Source organism: Netta rufina (assembly GCF_964035555.1).
Source record: "Netta rufina genome assembly, chromosome: 2".
NCBI lineage: Eukaryota > Metazoa > Chordata > Aves > Anseriformes > Anatidae > Netta > Netta rufina.
In genome coordinates, this window is record NC_140124.1 from 149,692,590 (window position 1) to 149,711,856 (window position 19,267).

The 19,267-nt window shown below is 36.7% G+C and overlaps 1 protein-coding gene across 3 annotated transcripts in view; it reads right to left on the bottom strand.

Annotated features, from left to right (window-relative positions):
* ASAP1 (ArfGAP with SH3 domain, ankyrin repeat and PH domain 1) overlaps positions 1-19,267 on the bottom strand; it is a 125,176-nt gene that overhangs the window by 5,086 nt on the left and 100,823 nt on the right. For 2 of the 3 annotated variants that reach the window (XM_084282900.1, XM_084282899.1), the window contains exons 23-27: positions 18,468-18,726; positions 9,903-10,064; positions 7,026-7,092; positions 4,027-4,085; positions 1,172-1,671 (exon numbers count right to left, since the gene is read on the bottom strand). In XM_084282900.1, the coding sequence (XP_084139026.1) occupies positions 1,172-1,671; positions 4,027-4,085; positions 7,026-7,092; positions 9,903-10,064; positions 18,468-18,726 (1,047 nt within the window). The remainder of the gene's footprint in view (positions 1-1,171; positions 1,672-4,026; positions 4,086-7,025; positions 7,093-9,902; positions 10,065-18,467; positions 18,727-19,267) is intronic. The other variant, XM_084282901.1, reaches the window with a different exon arrangement.

The following is a 19,267-nucleotide window of genomic DNA, read 5'->3' on the forward strand; positions in this document are numbered from 1 at the left end:
AAAAACCTTATCCACCATTTGCTGTCATTCCCTCTATTAGAAAGGGAAAATAGCTGACCAGTGTCATTTGCTTCCTTGTATTTAAAAGCACATAAACAAACAAATCATAGTTGCAGACACCTTTTGATCAGATCCCTGTACTTTTTATTTTTAATCTAATCTCCAGAGTGATCAGGAAGCCCTAGCACCAACTGTCTTCCTCAGCTCAGATAGGAAGTTACAGACAAGTCAAGCATAGAAGCCAGGCAGAATAATGGCCCTACACAAAGTGTTCTTTCTCAAACAAGCACACGAAGGGAGAAACTCACCCTCTGCTTTCACTACCAGAACGGAAGTCACATTTCCTTTCACATAAGTGCTTTGCATAGCCAATTTGACAAGCAAAACCAGCTCCTTTTTGATGTATTCTTAATGACGAAAATCTTGAGAGCACTCTGGAGTTTCATAAAACGATTTCAATATACATATGCATGAAAAAAAAGCCTCCGTTGGATGGAAATTGCACTTGCTAGCAAGATGAATAGCAAGATGAACTGGGGATTGAGCAAGGAGACTTGGAACCTAGTTATAGCCCCAGCTCCGTTACGGCACACCATCCAGCCAGGTCTATTTTAGAAATTGAGCAATATATCTGAACTTCTGTTAACCACATAAGTACACTTACATCAAATATTCATGACAGGAACATCCACAAGTTTGTCACAGTTTACCTGTAATTTACTTTTTTTTTTTTTTAAATCTACCGATTAATATCGGTCAGCACTAATAGGTGCTAACATAATTTTTAACAGTTACAAAAATCAAATATATAAATATTCCAGTAATCCACAAAGCAGTCAGCAGACAGCAGAGAAAACCAATTAACTCAGAAGTATGACTTGCACAGATAGACATGCCCAAGTTCCCTAGTAAATCTAAATACATCAGCATGCTCCCAAGACTACCATTTTATATTACTAGTATTTGCTTCAGCATGCAAGAGGCCTTGTAAACCCCAAGGATTTGCTGAAGCTGCTTGGAAGTACAAAAAGAGAACCTCATTCCCCGTCCCAGCCCATAACTTTACCAGCTTTGTGTGCTTAGCTCAAGGGCTTTCTTTTTTGCACAGATACTCCTATGGCAACTTCAAAGCCTTGCATGGAAGATTTTAACTAGCTGGAATAATACCTACCATATTTATTTTCCTGGGAAGTGGCACAGGGGTTTCTGGCAAGGTATGCGTTATGTCATTAGACTCTTCAGATGCTTGCTTTTGGACGGTGTCTCTAGATTGTACATTTGGAGAAAGATCTAAGGAGTGAGATTTTTGATTCGCCTCTGAGGGCTGAGGCTTTGGTGATGCTTCTCCACCTTGAGTTTTAGCCAACAGCTCTCCAAGCTGAGGTTTTGGAGGAAGGTCCTTCATTTGCGGCTTTGGAGGTAAGTCTCCAAGTTGCGGTTTTGGTGGCAAATCTCCTAGCTGAGGCTTTGGGGGTAGTTCTCCAGGCTTCGGGGGTAAATCTCCCACTTGAGGTTTCTGAGTTAGTTCCAGAGGCAGAGGCTTTGGGGGCAAATCTCCAGGTTGTGGTTTATGTGGTATATCGATGGACAGTGAGGGCTTAAACATTTCCGTGTGCTGATTGGATTTATCTATTGAAAGATGATGACTGGTTTCTATTTTTCTTAGTGCCACTAAAACAAAAGAAGAATGTTTATTCACAATCTCATTTTAATATTAAAGAACTGAGGTGCATATCAAAATCATAACGGTATAATGACCATATGTTCACCGAGCTCTGATAACTACCCATATGTCCTCCTAGTCTGTGACAAACGCACAACAACACAACTTCACTTAACCCTCTTTCGCTGAGGACAATGCTAGGTCTCATTTCATTGCCCCTACTGGAGGCCAGGAGTGCTTAACCCAACAGCTACTAGGTATCAATTTATAGATTAACCACTTGTGGTGAAATAAGGTGATTGGTACTTAGACTCGATACAAAAATATAAAATGCAAAAAAATATGCCTTTTGCAAAGAAGTCTATCAACCCGCTGATGTGACTGCAATGAAAATTCTCTTTAATGCCAATTATTCATACATACAATTGAACTTCATACAAAAACAAAATCAAGTCTCCGGATTAGTATCTGTAAAATCTTAAGGAAGAGAGCAAGTGACTGCGTATGTGTGTACAGCCTATACAACAAACTGTAGAATAGATTTTCAAACTAAAACTAAAGTGAATGATTTTAAATGTGTACAATTTACTAAAGAGGAGATATTCTACAATAATGTATTTTGCAGATTTTATGGAAAGAAAATGAAAATAGCTTTTCCTCAGTGTCATGTGCTGATTCTACTGCTTATTCCCTTAAGAAAAATTCTAATGGTATAATGCTACTTGACTAAAATCTACCTTAAAAACTTAAATTGAAGACAACAAAAAGTCCCCAAGCCAAACAACCTTGTATTAAAGGAGATGCAAGGGAAAATGAGAGAAAGAAGAAAAAAGTTGTGATCCATAACTAAAGTAACAAATTTTAACTAGAAGAAATCATTTTATATTGTAATCAACATTGGTTTATTGTATTGTACCAGCCAAAAAAGGTGGTATGACATTTTACTAAGAAAGCAACACCACTCACTTTGGATATCACCTACTACAAAGAACCTTTTCATGCTGTTTTATGGTTATTCATACCAAAAGAGCAAAAATTTGCATAATTTACATGGAGAAACTGAATAGCTATTATCAGAAGCCTCAATTAAAACAGCTACTAGACTTAACTAGTAAGAAATGTACAAGCACTGATCATCCACATTGGTTTGAGACTTAAATAAATAAATAGTATGACAAACCAATGCTAGCCCTTATCAAAGCCTTATGCTTTGATTGATCCCATATTAAAATGATATAGATGGTTACAGGTGAAAATTTAAGTCAAAGAAATGTTGATTTCATTACTCTACTGTAATGTAGAGTAATACTACTTTTCATACGCTATCATACCATTAGTGTCTCTTTCAAAAGATGATGTAATATCATAATTATCATTTCATAATTTCACATTTGCATTTTCTGTTGAACTCGTTTGTGCTCTACAGTTCAGCCATCTAGTTTTAAAAGTTTGGACAGGCAGTATTCACCTCCTGATCTTCAGGCTCTATAATCCTGAGTAATCATCCACTCATACACGCATAATGTATTCTTGATGGATTCTGTATTATGAGGAAGTAGCAGGTAGGCCTGCTTACTATTTTATAGTCTGATGCAGAAGTGCAAAAAACCTTTGAACTCGTAAGGCAGGTTTTATTTAAAGAGGATAAAAAAAGCATTTCTAAAAAGAAAAAGACCATAAGGTGTTGACTGGGATGATGATCTCAGCAAGTTTGTCACTGATATACATACGTATATAAATGAGCACATAAGAGTACCAGATTCCTTTCCAAGTAGTTAAAAAGACAACAACCCTGTTTGCTAAAACACGGCAATGGACACACTTGTTTCAAAGATATTAAGAAATTGGACACATGGGTATTAGGTAAAGAATTCAATAATAACAGTTGCCAAAGATGAAAAAAGGAGTGCTGAGAGAAGTTATCCACCCAGATACTCAAAAAGTGGTTGCAAATGGCATTCAACAACCTGCTCTTGTGTCAAAAAGTTCATAGGATCGTAGAATCATTCAGGTTGGAAAGGACCTCTAAGACGATCTATAGTACTAGTTTAGGTTTTAAGTTGTCCCTGCTCTGAGTGGGGTATTGGACCAGATGACCTCCTGAGGTCTCTTTCAGCTTCTATTGTTTTGATTTTTTTTTTCCTTCTTTCACTACGTTTTATAGATCTAACTAACTTTTAGTTTTATAAAAAGTTTCCCAATCTCCAAAACCTTTTCAGTTAAAGTTCCATGTAAAGTTCCATGGTTTGTGGTGTTTTGGAAATAAAGCTTTTGCTGAAAAGACCAGTATATTTGACACAAACACATACTGTCACACACATTTAAGAGAGAATTATGACAATACCCACAAAAAACAGTCTTACCTTTCTGAGGTAGTTTGGGAAGAACTCTAGGGCCAAGTGCAGTCTTTGCAGTCCCAGTGCTAAATCAACAGATGTGAATTATTAGTGCAATTGTTATAAAGTGTATTTCTTCTATTTTTTTCCCCTACACAACCATAATTTAGAAAAATCCACTTTTTTTCCTTTTTTTTTGTATAACCAATTTGTCACCTTCTCTGTGCAACACTCCCAAAACTCAAAGTGCTGTTAAGAACAGACTGCTTTTCTAAACAGAGAAAGGGACACACAAACACCACTCAGCTCTACTGCTACAGGGCAGATTTATTCTATAAACAAAATGTGCAAAAATGTACTCTGAAAATGGATGAAGCTGAACACCCAGACCAGCTCAGTGGAGAGACCCTGAACTTGAAAGAATCTTCAGTCTTTCAATATTAAAATAACTATATAGAATCATTTAAAATATCAACTGTCCTTTATGTGAGTGGTTTGAAGTTTTCCAGGACTGGGTCTATGCCTTGCATGAGTGTAACTGCACACAAAACTGCAACTGCATTAAGCAAAAACATATCTGCTACTCAAGTACTGGTACCTGCAGGCAAGCAACACCCTACATCATTGTCAACTTCTGAACTTCTGTTACAGCCATGTTAGCTACTCATAGTGGTAAGCAACAATACAAGCAGGACAGCTGGGAGTATTTCATTACAGTACAAAAATCTGAGATAGTTCCATATTATCAACTTTCCTCCTATGCTTTCTTTCCACTCTGGACTTTTTTTTTTTTTTTTCACCCCTGGAATTCATAACAGGACATCTCAACTTTGCAAAAATTGCTACGAACTTCAACAAAAAGAGAATCACAATCCTTCCAACAATAGCATACCTTACTCATTTTTATAGAAAAGGACTGGAAAAGAATTACACTAATCTGTGCACATACTCGTATGCTTTTTAGAACTACTCTTACACCAGTGAGTAAGAAACACAAAGATGACGTTTATAAGACCACCACATCTTGACTAGCAGATTGGAATTTTCATTTTTCATGTGGTCAATTTACACATCAATCACAGGCACTGAATTATACTTTTGTAACTTGCTGTCAGCAGCCAGGTCTACCTATGTCACAGGTAGCTCTCCCTGAGACACATACTACACTGTCTTAGGACACTGAACCCTAGGAGGCTTTGCAAATATCAGTTACAAGTATGTATAAATAAATGGTTGTGATTCCTTTTGCTTTCTATACTCAATTAGGAAGAGGCTCCCCAGAAGACCTACGTTTTTATTTGTTTTAAAACAAACAATGCATTAAAATGAACTCTGATCTTTAAGGAAATAAGCTATTTGTTGAAAATGTTTCACCCCTGATCCAAACACAACAGTGACACCTGTTTCCTCAAACAAGCAATCTTATAAAATACTTGCTTCCTTAACTCAATTTAATCCTAAACTACCATCAGGCTTGGCACCAGCTAAACCCTGCCGTAAAAGGGAAAATAATCTGACAGGTTGTTCTGCTTTAATGAAGTTACAATTCTGACGAGGTTTGTGCCTTTGGACTCCAGCCTTCTGAACGTTTTGCTAGGGTAACTTCATTGCTTCTCATTTAGAGGCTCTTTAAGCATAGATGATGAAGTAATAGCTAGCTCTGCTTCTTCATGATATATTTAGGTTGATTCCAATTTCCTTCCCCAAAAAAGCATTACAAAAGAGACTCAAGGCATGAAAAAATTTGATCAATAAATAAAAATCAGTATAATTTCAGAGTAATTACTCAAACAAGGGAGGGGAGTGACGAGCTCGTCAGTATACATTTAACAAAGCAGAGTCTTCTGCTGCATCAGCAACCTTGATCCCAGTACTCCTTGTTTCTGAAGGTAACTTTTGAAAATGAGCACAATGGAACACTAAAGCTTAATTTCCTGGCTTTAAAAGCTAAAATACATCATGACATAAAACTGTAAGAGCCAAACTCAATCTTTAACATGTAATTACCCAGGCCTTTAACTAATACCATCAAGCACATCTCTCACACTTTTACCGTCACCTTACACATATCAGGTATGGCACCAGCTCCTTGTGATGCAGAACATCACCACTTTTTCTTTGAATACCAAATGACACTTAGATGGATTCAGCAAATATGGCAAGTCTGCTGTGCTACCAAGAACACAAACACAGCCTGTCCAGGCAAGGCAGATCTCGCATTGAGCATGTCCACAAGCTCCATCTGCACATCTCCTGTGATGTGCATGATGTTACACATCCATCTCCATGCCCTGACCACACACATCTGTGGCCAGAGAAGGACTCCATCATCCTGCTTGAGGCACGTGTTTGTTACCACTACTATGCTTTGAAACTAAGGACTCTGGAATTGCAACACAGATGAAGTAACAAACAGTGACAGGACTATGTGGCTATCCTTACTAGTCCATCTATTGAAAAAGACACTTAACTAGTGGCCAGATGAATGTTTTGTGTTCCTACAGACTTGTGTGTCAGCACATAAACCTAGCAGAAAGGAAGAGAGTCAACCTGGAGGACCGAGACGATCCCTCTCTGCTATAGAGCTAACTTCTATGTCTACCTATATCAAGAGTGACACTGTGAAATGTTTTGTTTTTCCACAGCTAGGGGTATGAGACCTCACATTAAAGCAGATAACATGAAATGTCAGGAGACATGGAAATTAAACTTTTGTCCTGCCGGACTGTGATCCGAGGCAACATTCCCTAGCTCAGGCCTCGCTTCTGTAGGAGCAACAGGCAGATATTCTGGTACAAGTCATTCTGTCCATCCTGTTCAAAGGGTGAATTGTGTACGGGCAGCCACAAACGAAGCGTAGGAGGCTCGATGAAGCCAAAGTATTTGTATGGCAGTAATGTATGCAGAAAACTAATGAAGAAACAGCTAGGATTTTACTTCATACAAAAGACTTTTTTTTTTCCTAATTCACAGATTAGTTATATTTAGATAAATTTTCATCTTCCTTTTTATATAGAGATGTTTACCTTGACTGCTGAGACATCCCCTCAAACTTATTTGCAGCCTTAGTTGAAGGTGGGCCCAAATCATTACCTGAGGCGAAAAAAAACAATTACAAAAATGAACATTAGGATAACTGAAATACGATCAGCAGAGGGTGCAACTTAAAGCAAAGTCCAAAGTCTTTCAAGTATGCTCTATACAACACCTGAAGATTTTAAAGATCATTCTTTGCTAACAATTTAGTAACTGAAAAAGCTACAGGGACCTCAATAATCCAATCTGACCTTTCATATAGCACATTTCAGAATTCACTGCTAGCTCACATCTGCTGTCAAGGGAAGACTGAATTACATTGCTGAGTTGATGCTGTAAGGCATTTGTTTTGAATACTGTGTTTCAATTTTCCCTGAAAAGGAGATACTGCAGGCCAGTATCCAAATATATTTATGGCAGATGTTTACATTTTGAATTATAAGGCAAACCGTTATAAAAATCAACACAAATTTGATTTTATTCACAAAGTATCAACTTTCTAAGGATTGGTATTTTATCGTACAGAGTCATTAAATCAAAGGCTATTCTTTAAGCCTTGTTACCATAATGTTACCATAAATTGAACGTTAATTCATGGTAAAAACAAGATCCTGCGTATATTCAATTATATCAAAAGGTAGTAAAATCTAAACCCACATTCTTCTCAGCTCCTTCAACAGAAAGCTTTTCTTTCATTAATCATTATCCAACTACTTTGTTTTAGTGTCTTTTTTGTTCCCCCTTCTCCCTTATGTTACAGCATATCTCAACAGCCTTAAAGCCAACTTCAAAAACGTTACATCTATTTCAGAGACAAAATTGACTAAAATGGCATTTAATGATCCGAGAATGCACAATACTTCCTATGCAAAAGAATGACATACCTTGCTAGATAGCATTCTTACTGCATTGAGGTCTAAATGAAACAGAGAAGGCTGAGCCTCCCTAAAAGTTTTTGTTTATATTAAAGAAAAAAAGAAAGGAGAAGTACAAAACATTTTAAAGACTAAAAACAAACTAAGCCTTTCACATATAGATCCTATGGAAAATAAAAATATCTCACAGTTGCTATGGAAATCCAGCATCATCAAAAAGACATTTCTAGAACATATGTGAATTGTAACTTAATTTGCTTAGACATAAGCTAAGGATTGTTCTGCTTGAAGCCTCAGCTAATGCACAGACTTGACAAAAGCTGAAATTCAAAATTACAAGAAATATAGCAACACAGAAAAGGAGCTTCTGAAAGGGAAAGCAGTGAGCATCTTACAACATTCTTACACCAAAGCCACAAAGGCTCATATCTACAAGGGCCTTCCTCTTTTATAAACACAAAACTTAATACTTGCTTCAAATGCAAATGGACTTTGAAACAAGTTTTGTGCAGTTCTCAGCTAAGAAAAGGAGGAGAAAATGCCCCTCTTCTATCCACTGAAGTTTAGTCTATGTAGCATAGGCAGAAAGACAGAAGAAGCAATGTTCCACTACAAAAAAGCCTAACTCCACACTTGCACCTTCCTGTATTTTGGTTTCCTTCAATGGTTACCTGGTATTTTTTAAAAGAAAAGTTGACGCCAACTTAGCATTGGCTCTCTCCACACCTTTCATTCTGTTAGTGTTACATTATGTTATATTCTAGTGTATGGTATTCTAGGAGTTGATTTGGACTTTAAACAAAAAAAAAGTTTTTAAAGTCCAAGCTCTTCCTACGTCTTTACTTCCTCTGAAATAGTAGAGGACGACTATAGGAAACATTTTTCCTTATCCCAGATGTCTGAAAAAGTAGATAATCAAAAAGATTGCCATTTTGTACTCCTTGAGAAAAAAGTTTCACTTTTCATTGGACTCTGTATTTCACTTCATATTAAATCCTAGATTAAGTCAGATAACATTCTACACGTGAGCACTACAGGATTTAACACATGTAACTCACTTTGCTGGGGGAAGAAAAAGTGCTTTTATGCATTTATGATATTAATTTTGTGTTGACATGCAAATAGAAAGAGGACACTCCTAAGATACGAGTAGTGTATGAATGACCCCCTTATGGAAGTATTAGATTCCAGCTCAAAAATCTATGCATTTATGAAAATCCTGCCAGGAAGACTAAAATTACAGAAAATTACATAGGCTTAAGATTGATAGCTATAGGGAGAAGTTGACGGCATACAGAAACATTTATTGCAAAGAGGAAGAATTTGAGTAGAATGGAAAATAATTTCTTAAAAGCCTGTGTCAGAAAGGTATCCTGTTAAAAAAAAAAAAAAAAAAAGGTGCTGTTTCTGTATAACTTCTGCTGGTAGAAGGACGCAAACCTATCCGTGTTTGCATACAGACAACATCACAAAACCTGAAAACGTAAGACAACACATCCCACCAGGTAGGTGTGAACACTGTACAGGAGAGACTTGGCACAGAGCCCCAGGCCACGAGCTGTTCTGGGAATCAGGTGAACTGCACAGACCCACCGGGGGGCATCCGCCCCCAAATCGAGATCCACCCAGACCAATTGGCTGGTCAGGGCAGCAGCAGGGGTGAGAGAACAGATGCAGAGAAGATGCAGCAGATGACAGGGATGGGGTGAAGCAGCCTGGGAAGCTAAGGGTAGAGAGAGGGAGGCAGCAGAGGAGACTGAGCTGGGCCCCAGGGAAGCGTGGAATATTTTCAAGTTTTCTCAAGTGAGACTCAGATACAGAAGCCTGGAAGCTACAGTGCCCAAAGACAGAACTGTTGATTTATCTGAGCTGACATTACATCAAGCTGCAATCATCGGAAAGCAAGTACCAGGTGAAAGAAACCAAAGATCATATATCATCCAGCATAAAGGCTTTTCCCCTGCCCTTTTTGTTTTGCAGTTCAAAACTCACCCCAAGGAATTGGGCCCTTATTCTGGGGTCCATGAGGTAGTGGGCTTGGTGGGTCAGAGAGGGTTCTTTTGTGTCCTGGGGGTGGGGGAGGTGGTCTCTTCTTGGAAAGAGTGGAGCTGCCACTAGAGGTTTGAGTGCTTAGAGGGAGGGTTGAAGGAGGGCCTGCAAGATAACAAACAACCTTCTTACAAATACATGTGCATAAACAGCAAAGCAGCACCGAAAAAAAATCACAGTCAGACCACAGTGAAGTGCAGCAAAGGACTAAAATCAAAAGACGAGCCATGCCAAAACACCGTTTGGATTCAACGACACATTCACCGCATTTGTAACCAGGTTAGCTGTGGGGAGATAAGCAACTTGACAATAAAACAACACGCATACTTATGTTTGAAAATACAGGATTAATCGCTCCAGGATTTCTAATTTCAGGTATCGTCTAAAAAAGATCTTAAAATTAAGTAACATTTAGCAATTGGGGTTTCACTTACTATTTACTCATACCAGAACAAAATAGCATCCTAGATATTCAATTATGTGACTAGTTTTGTTGTTGTTGTTGTTGTTGTTTTTTACCTCCTTTCTCAGGGGCATGACATACCAACTCTCTAAGAAAGTGGAGGGGGGAGGAAGGGTAGAGAAATGTATCTTCAAATTTTTTTTGCTTTGTATTTTGAAATAAACCAATTTTTTTCCTACAGTTATTTCCCATTTTTTTATTTCTTAAACACATTCTTAGAGCAATGAAAATTGTTGAATGCTGCATATATATAAATATATATGAGAAAGACCTTTTGATCAGGTTGAGATTAGATAGTTAAATTTGCTTGTAGGACCTTATACAGTCACCTAAACCCTGCATGTCCCCCAAATCAATGTTGGCACAACTATTAATCAATACAGCGTGTTCTACATGCCACAGGAACAGATACTACTTAAAAGAAAAAGTAACCCCAGGGGAAAACAAGAGTTTTCCCTATTTAACTTCACCATTCACCTTCAAAATATCTTCAACAAGAAACTGAAGGAAGCAGGCAGCACAAGGCACAAGCATGCAGCGAGGAGACAACTGCTCAAGTCAGCCATCATTACTGCCAAAACAAATTATTTGTGACACTTATCTAATTTAGTTCTACATTACTTTAGATTAGCTTAAAGTTCATTTGTTTTTTTTTAATTTTCTCAACTAATAACACTTCCCTGCAGTCATGATCTTGCAGTAAATTCTGCATGTAAGAGAGCTTTGTTATCACAGACTGTGGATAAATGCAGAAGACTGACCAGACAGCCTTAAAAGCCAAGTTTATTTATATCTGAAATTTCATGTCTGTCATTGCATGCTTTGTAGCACTATAAAATCAGCTTATTTCTGAAAACTCAGCTTATCTGAACAGCATTTGAGACAAGACTTTATTTTTTTCATCAGCACATACCCTTAACCTGCACACAGAAGTGGATTTGCATCTTTAAAAAAGATTTGTCTGATCTCTATAGGCAGACAGAAAAATACTGAAGTCTGCATTCCTTCCCAAATATGTACCATAAAAGTATTAAAATCAGTGAATTTTAGCAAAGATTATTCTTCATTAGCTGAAATACTGAACATTGAGAAAAGTAGCTTCAATTACCCCATAAACATGTGCACATTTGCCAAGTATTTTCAGCTGGTGACCTTCCTCTTTCTTCTTAACCTCAAATAAAATGTTAACAAGACTGCCCCTAACGATCCAATCTCTTCTGTTCCAGAGTCAAGGCCTTTCACTGCTCAGCAGAATCTCTCACCCAAAACCCCAGCAGGTATTTTGGACCTGGCTTTTTATTACTTGCTCTTTTGAATCAAATTATACATTTTTCAGTTATCCCTCTCTATTTAATATACTCCCAAGTTCACAAAATAATTAACAGAAGCAGCAAATATAAATGCAAATTCGTAAGACTGTATGCTCTTTTTATTTTTTTTTCTGTGACCTTAAGTTATTTAAGAATGCAAACTAATTTAAAGCATGCATTTGAATGTTTCTCACATAAATAAATAAAATAAAAATACTGTACTGAAATTTGACAAGCAGTTACATACTTCCAAAATGTCTGCAAGTAGCCCTGGCTGGCAATTCATCCATTCTAGCATGCCACCACCTGGTGTCCTGTGCTGGGAACTACACTACAGCCTCACCGCGCAATGCTAGTCCTCCCCGTCCCTGCTGCAAACCACAAACCGTGCGAAGTTTGCTTAAAGAGAGAGAAAAAGTGCAGGAAATGCACTGAGGTAGTATTGCACATTTATCTGTTACAATAAAAACCTTCAGAATTGAAATAAACTTTGTACTTATTGCCAACAAAATGAAGAATTTTTCACTGTAACAATAACATTTAGTAGGATTAAGAACTCTTTCACAATGTTTATGAAGACGTATTTTACTCTTTGCATTAGTAAGATGTCGCCAGACATCAAAGTTTAAAAACACCCTCCTCTCGTTGCTTTAAAGCGTTCACACGGTATACAGCAATTAGAGGAAAAGGTGTTAAGCTATTAAAAACAGGACATCTCTTCAGACTCCTGGCCTATGTTCCTATATTAATTTCACAGGCGAGTAAATAATAACTTCGAATTCATACACTAATGATCAGATGGTTGAAACACCACTTTCAAATGAACAGTAAACAAAGGAAATCTTCAAACGTCTTTTCAGAAAAAGGTATTAAGTCACATGATGTTTTGCATAAAACAGACATGGGGAATGTTCTCAGATCTAAATCAGTTTGGGGAAACAGCTGATGGAATAATAAAGAGATCTGATACTGTACTGTTTGTAAAATTATAAAGTATTTCATATCACATAAAGAAAATCTCAAAAAAAAAAGTTTTTTTTTTTTTAAATTAGCCTTATCTAAGTAATAATCAGAGCAGTTGCTTTTCTAGATCAAAGATATTTTGTGATTCTAACCAGACAACAAGTAATCCAACCATTTCTTCTCCACAGTCATCATAACGATGTTTTCACACATCATTGTGAATTTCACGTTTCACAAAAAACATCTTCCTCCCAAAGGCCAAAAAAACAAAGAACCCTCTTAACCTTTAATTTTGTTTCCACCGGGCTCTCCCCTTCAGTGAGCTGGGCAGTTGCTTTCAGAATGAAGTACAAGCTATTGGCAACTTTTATGACTTTCATCCATTACAAGAACCAGATTCACGTGTGAACAGACCATATAATCTTAAATATTATACTACAGGAAATAACTGTAAAGAAGTCTGCAATTAATAGTGCACTGCGCTTCAGCTTTTGTGCCGTTAGTATATTATCTATTAGTGTACAGGTGAAAACATGCAAAGCTGTTACCATCCACTCAAGAAATGGTGGGTTTATAGTGTAAAAACCTCACATTTCTATGCGTTTTTTTTTTTTTTTACCACTTAATGAGAGAGATGGAAGAACCAGTATTCCAGTTAATGGTAGAACAGGTACTGAAAAGGAAAGTAAGTTTATATTAAAAATTGTATTTTTATTAACAAATGTTGGTGTTTTTATTTTTCAAGTTCTAATGATTGACACTTTTTGCATAGATATAACTAAAAGCCTTCCTCATTTTGTCTTACTTTAGACCATAATTAAAGAAATTGATCAGTCAATGCAAACAAGAAAGCTAGGAATACAAACTGATTCAATATTAGCACCTGAAAAGCCAATGCTAGAACCCATCCTGTTTAAAAAAAAATGTACCAAAATTTACATTAAACAAATATACAGTTTGGGTTGCTGCCTGAACAGAAGAAAAGCAACACTTGTCAGTTATCTCACCCTTTTTATTACGGTACTAAAAAAATGCAAAATTGGACTGGAATAACTATTATTTGACTTTTTTTTTTTTTTTTCTTCACATTTCTGTAGATGTGTTGTAGTAACTTTTGGTTAAGTCTTTATATGCAAGAGACCTGTAGAATCTTGACAGCATTCAAAAGAAACAGATGAAACTGAATGACCTCAAAGGCTGAAGTAAGATTATTTAAGAAATATTAAATATAACAATGTAATGGACAATGTTAAAATTCTAGAAAAAAACCACTGTCATTACACTTCCCAGTCCCTTGTAATCCAGAAGGTTTAATGAAACAGAAAGGTATAGAGAAGGGCTAGCATGATGAACAAACAACTTGAATTATAGCAAAATAAAAATACTCTATTAGAAAAAAAAGAGCTGTTAGATTTGCTTAGTCTAACAAAACAAAGACAGAGACTTGTATGATGTCTCTTCAGGCAGCAGCACCTTGATACAGACAACGAAAGAAAAATCACTGAAGGTAAACAATAATGTTGATACATGAAGTAATCTACCGGGCTTCAGGAGACTTCTAATCTTATGAGCAATGCAGTCAGGCAACTTGTAGAAGTCACTACTGAGTTAATTTGTTTAGAAACGGAGTCTGATCAAGAAAAGCAGCAGATTATCTGACATGGTATCTGGAACCACAGAGGTGTCCTCCAGTTTTATGTACCTACTACTAGACCTGCAAGAGAGTGTAAATGCTTCAAAGCCTGCAAATTTTAAGATCCAAATTTCCTGACGTTAAATTGATCCCTGACCTCCATATTCAACCCACACGAGAGAAACAGGGAAGACCACTGAAGACCAATTAACTTTCATTTAAAATTAAGGAAACCTGGCTTAGGTTTTCTAACCCTTCTACAAAACCAGCAATGTTGCCCTCACTTTGGATTTGCAATTAAGCTTCTGCAAGGGTTTCTTTAGCTATTGTTCTGATTCATTCACCTACTTAAAGACATAATGCAGCCATAAGCTGGAAAGTTTAATGAAAAATATGATTTTCAAACAGTTACTGATCACAGACGACTGTCAAGACAACTAAGTTGAACCTCAATAAGGTTAAACCAACTAATGGAAAAGGCATAACCATGGTGGCTTATGCAGCTACCGTACTCATTCTGCATTCTTTATTCTCTTAAGATTAATTAAATCCATAGCAGAAAATGTGAAAAGTAAGATGTATTCATAAACAAGCTGCTTTAGTGTAGAATACATTGGCTTAGCCAATATTCGTTATCTGTTAAGGCTCACTCATCCTCCTTCGCACAGGTACAGCTGATAGGCAGGCACATCTGTTGTGCTGCAGGAGCCTTCACTTCAACACTGACAGCAAATGCCTAAGGAGCAGTGAAAACAATCATTCTGTCTCGCTGCTTTGTGAATGTAAATAAACCTGAAGACAAATAATCTTGGCTCCAGCAGTTGTTTTTTTGTTTGTTTGTTTTTTAAGAGTTATCAAACTAGAAAATTTGGACTTACATTACAATGATGTATGGATAAACTTTTAAAAAAAGTCCCATATACACATACTCCAACAAGTTTACTTCCATCCATACCATTTTTTGATGAATCAAACTATTTTTTAGACATCATATCCACTAAAAAACATGGGTAAGAGTGGTGTGCATTACATTAATTGCTTTAAACTCACCTTCTTTCCCCAACACAGAGTTCAGACTCGATGGCTTCCACTCCGCTGTGATATCTCATCAAACACCATGGAACCTTCCTACCAATGAACTTCACTGGCAAATGAAGCCAGCTTACAGAAGGCTAAAGGGAGGTGGTTTTGTTTAAATACAAAACATGTTCTGGAGAGATTTATCATCTGTATATCCCAAAGGATATAAGACATTATGAAACTTTCAAAATGTCTCCTTCTAAAACAGGGATCTCTTCAGCTATTAACCACCCCCTACAGACTGTCTCCATGACCTAGCAGTGTCCCATGGTATCTGTTGGGGCCTTGCAGCAGAACAGGAACAAGTAAGAGTTTACATGTGGGGACAGAAGGTAAGTTTGAATTTAGATTCTATATGGTAAAATACAGTAAGGTTTTCTTAATCAAATAAGAGAAGATTTATTTCACCTACCTAACAAAACCAGATTTGATAATCAAACTTGTATACTTAACTTTGATGTAAGGGATACACTGTTACTACATCAAAAACCCATCAGATTAAATTTTGAAGGACTATTTTTTCCCTATAGAAACAAAATTTTGAAACAGTCTGACACAATTAAGATGTGTCAGTGTCTTATGAAGCAGAGATACTCTGATTTTTTTCTCTTGTAAGTGATATGTTCGGGGAAGTGTGTGGGGTTTTTTTGGTGGTGGGGGTAGATAAGGTGCAACGATACCACTAGAATAACTCTTCCACACAGATGAATGTTCTTGGTATTTACCATTTCGTTCCCCTGTCCTTTTGAGTCTTTAAGTTATTCCTGTAATTAAATTATTCCTACACAGACAGTGCAGATTTAGGTATTTAATGGATATTTCTAAACAATGATTAGATACTTTATGATGTTATTCAATGGAAACCAACCCCCAAAAAAACATTACTCACAGCCTGAAATTCTGACATATCTGAAGCAGAGAAGTCCAGTGACTTTAACTTAACAATAGTTCCATCTAATCTATCCCTCAGAAAGTAAATCTGGCACTTTCCACTTGGATGTAGTATTTAACATTACTATTATCATTAGAAGGCAATGGGTCTCTACTTTGTGATAATATCATATTATATTGTTGCAATATGAATAAGGATTTCTTGTGTATACTCCAAGACATGCAAACACAAAAGAATTCAAATTGTCATTTTTTCATTTGATTTTATTTTTAGTTTCACGATTGTGTTGATGCACTCATCTGGCAAACAGTTTGCAGAAACACCTAGGAAAATACTTATTTCTGAAACTTGATTATATACTTGGAATGAAATATGCAGGCAAATATTCACCTTCCTGGAAAAAAGACAATTTTCTGAATACATCCATATTAGAGCTATAATGCTAAAGAAATTATGTTCTTTATAATCCCTTGAAGCTGACAACATACTAAATACATATACTAAGTAGAGACAGATGCAAGACGAGCTCCTTAACCTTCTGAAGGAAACGGGATTGACAATTAGTCAGGATTCCAACTCTTGTAACTTTTATAATGACACACACACACAAAAAAGAAGTTATTCTGGGTCAGACTGAAGGAACAGCTATGCCAATATTCTGTGTCTGGCAATGGAAACTCAGTAGCAGTCATTAGACAGAGAATATAAAAAAAAAAAAAAGTGGGGTGGGAGGGAGGGGAAAGGTTATAAACTTGTAATGCCCACAGGAAGCTCAACACAGTGAAGTCACAAGCAGTACAAATGAGTCCCCAAATGAAACTGATATAAAGAAGTTCAGACTGTGAAATCTGATGTGAAAAAAGTATGTATGCCCTGGCAAAATTGCTTTGCCTTTTAATGGAAAACAAGCCTGTATAAAAAGCAGAGCCAAGGGATTCTGAAGTTGCCAGTACATGACAAAGACTGATGGTGGAACAGTAGTTCTTAAGTCCAGCATCTGAATTGTATAAAAACTGACATTTGATGTCAAACAACTCTGTTCTGTCCATTTTACTCCTTTACTTTTCTGAGAGCTTTTCACCATTATTTCTGAGAACAAAGTTGACTACAAGTTAAGAAAAGAAATATGAATTTACAGCAGTGCTAACAAAAGAGGCACTACCACTCAAGCCTTAAACTATGTTGAAGCCTTTGTAACAACCACTTCTCTCTAACAAGTCTACTACAGAGGCACAATTCAGTTATTTCTAAATTAAGAAAAATAAAAAGATGATTTTTTTCTCTAAAGCTATATTTGCATAAATTATGGAACAACACCTGTTATATTTCCTCTAACTTCAAAATTAATACTTATTTACAGATAAAATCATAGAATGGTTTGGGTTGGAAGGGACCTTAAAGATCACACAGTACTAATCTCCCTTTTCCATGGGGCAGGGACACCTCTCACCAGACCAGGTTGCCCAAATCCCCATCCACCCTGGCCTTGAACATATCCAGGGATGGGGCACCCACAGCTTCTCTGGGCAGCCTGTGCCAGTGCCTCACCAGCCTCTGAGGGAAGAATTCCTTCCTTAGAAAGATAGGTATGTTACAGAACCACTATCTACACGACAGAACCACAACAGCAAGACTAAGTCTCACGTAAAAGTAAATTCTCTTCCCTTTCAAGCACTACCAAAAATGTCACTATTATTAATCACAGGAGAAAATGTAACTCACTCATTTTGACTGAATGAAGATTGAAAAATCAACCTGTAGCACAAATACTCCTTATGGGTAATTCTACAAAACCTTCTTGCCCTCTGCCAGAGGCTATATCCTATAGCCTCTGCCAGAGGCATCATCCTATAGCACTACAAAACAGCAACCCTTTTCTAAGAGACCCATATTCTTGTGAATAAAACTGGTTTAAAGTGTTTCTCCAAAATATAAGAATAATTTCTACATAAAATGAATCAACTTCTATTTAGCAAATTATTATTTTATTATTACAACATACATGAATGAATGAAAGATGAATGAGTCCATCCATCACAAAGTGCCCTTTGATTTTGAGAACATGCATTGAATCATATTAAAACATCAACATAATAAGAGAACTATGCTACATCTTGAAAAACTGTAATGCATTTGATTAAAGGAAGGACAGCTGTGGAAAAATTACTGCTTGCAAACAGTTTCAGGACAGACTTACCTTTGCCAGCATTTCTAGGAGGAAGAGGAGGAGCATCTGCAGTTGGAGAAGTGGGTGAATCTGTGCTTGTAGAAGCAAAAATTTGATTGGTAAAAGCTCCATAGGAGAGTCTCTGTTTGTCTCTAGGAGTGCTAAATCCAGGAAGAGTCATTTTGTCTTGGGGGGAAATACTTGAAGAGTGACAAAAACTTTGGGGTCTTGGAGATCTTTCTTTTTTTATAGGACTAGGCTGTAAATAGAAAGACAAATATATTATACAGGTGTCTAAATACTAGATATAGTTCATATGTTCAGGAAAGAATAAAACAGAACATATTCTAGCAGACACGAGCGTAACTTTATTGTACAAATAACCCCATGTTCCTTTCTTTCTCAGGATCAAACCTAGAAGATCCTTTCCTCTGTAACTGATAAAGATTGTAGAATCAACAAATCTATACACAGAATTATTACTAAAGCAGTAAATATATAATGTATTAAATAATACACTAATAAAAACCCAGTAGTTTTCAGATTGTAACAGTAATTGTTAGTTCAAATAGCACTTTACTCAGACCAGACACTTAACTACAAAGATCAACAACACCCATTAATACATATTTAAAATTAAACAACCATTCCTGACACATGAGATTTGTTTACTGAAGCAGCAATATATTCAGTGGTATGGCTCATCTTTTAAGTGTATATAACTGTTCTTAACAGCTGCAAACAGAGCTACACAATCTGCCTCATTCTAGCTCTGGTTCAGGCAGGTTTATTACCTCCAG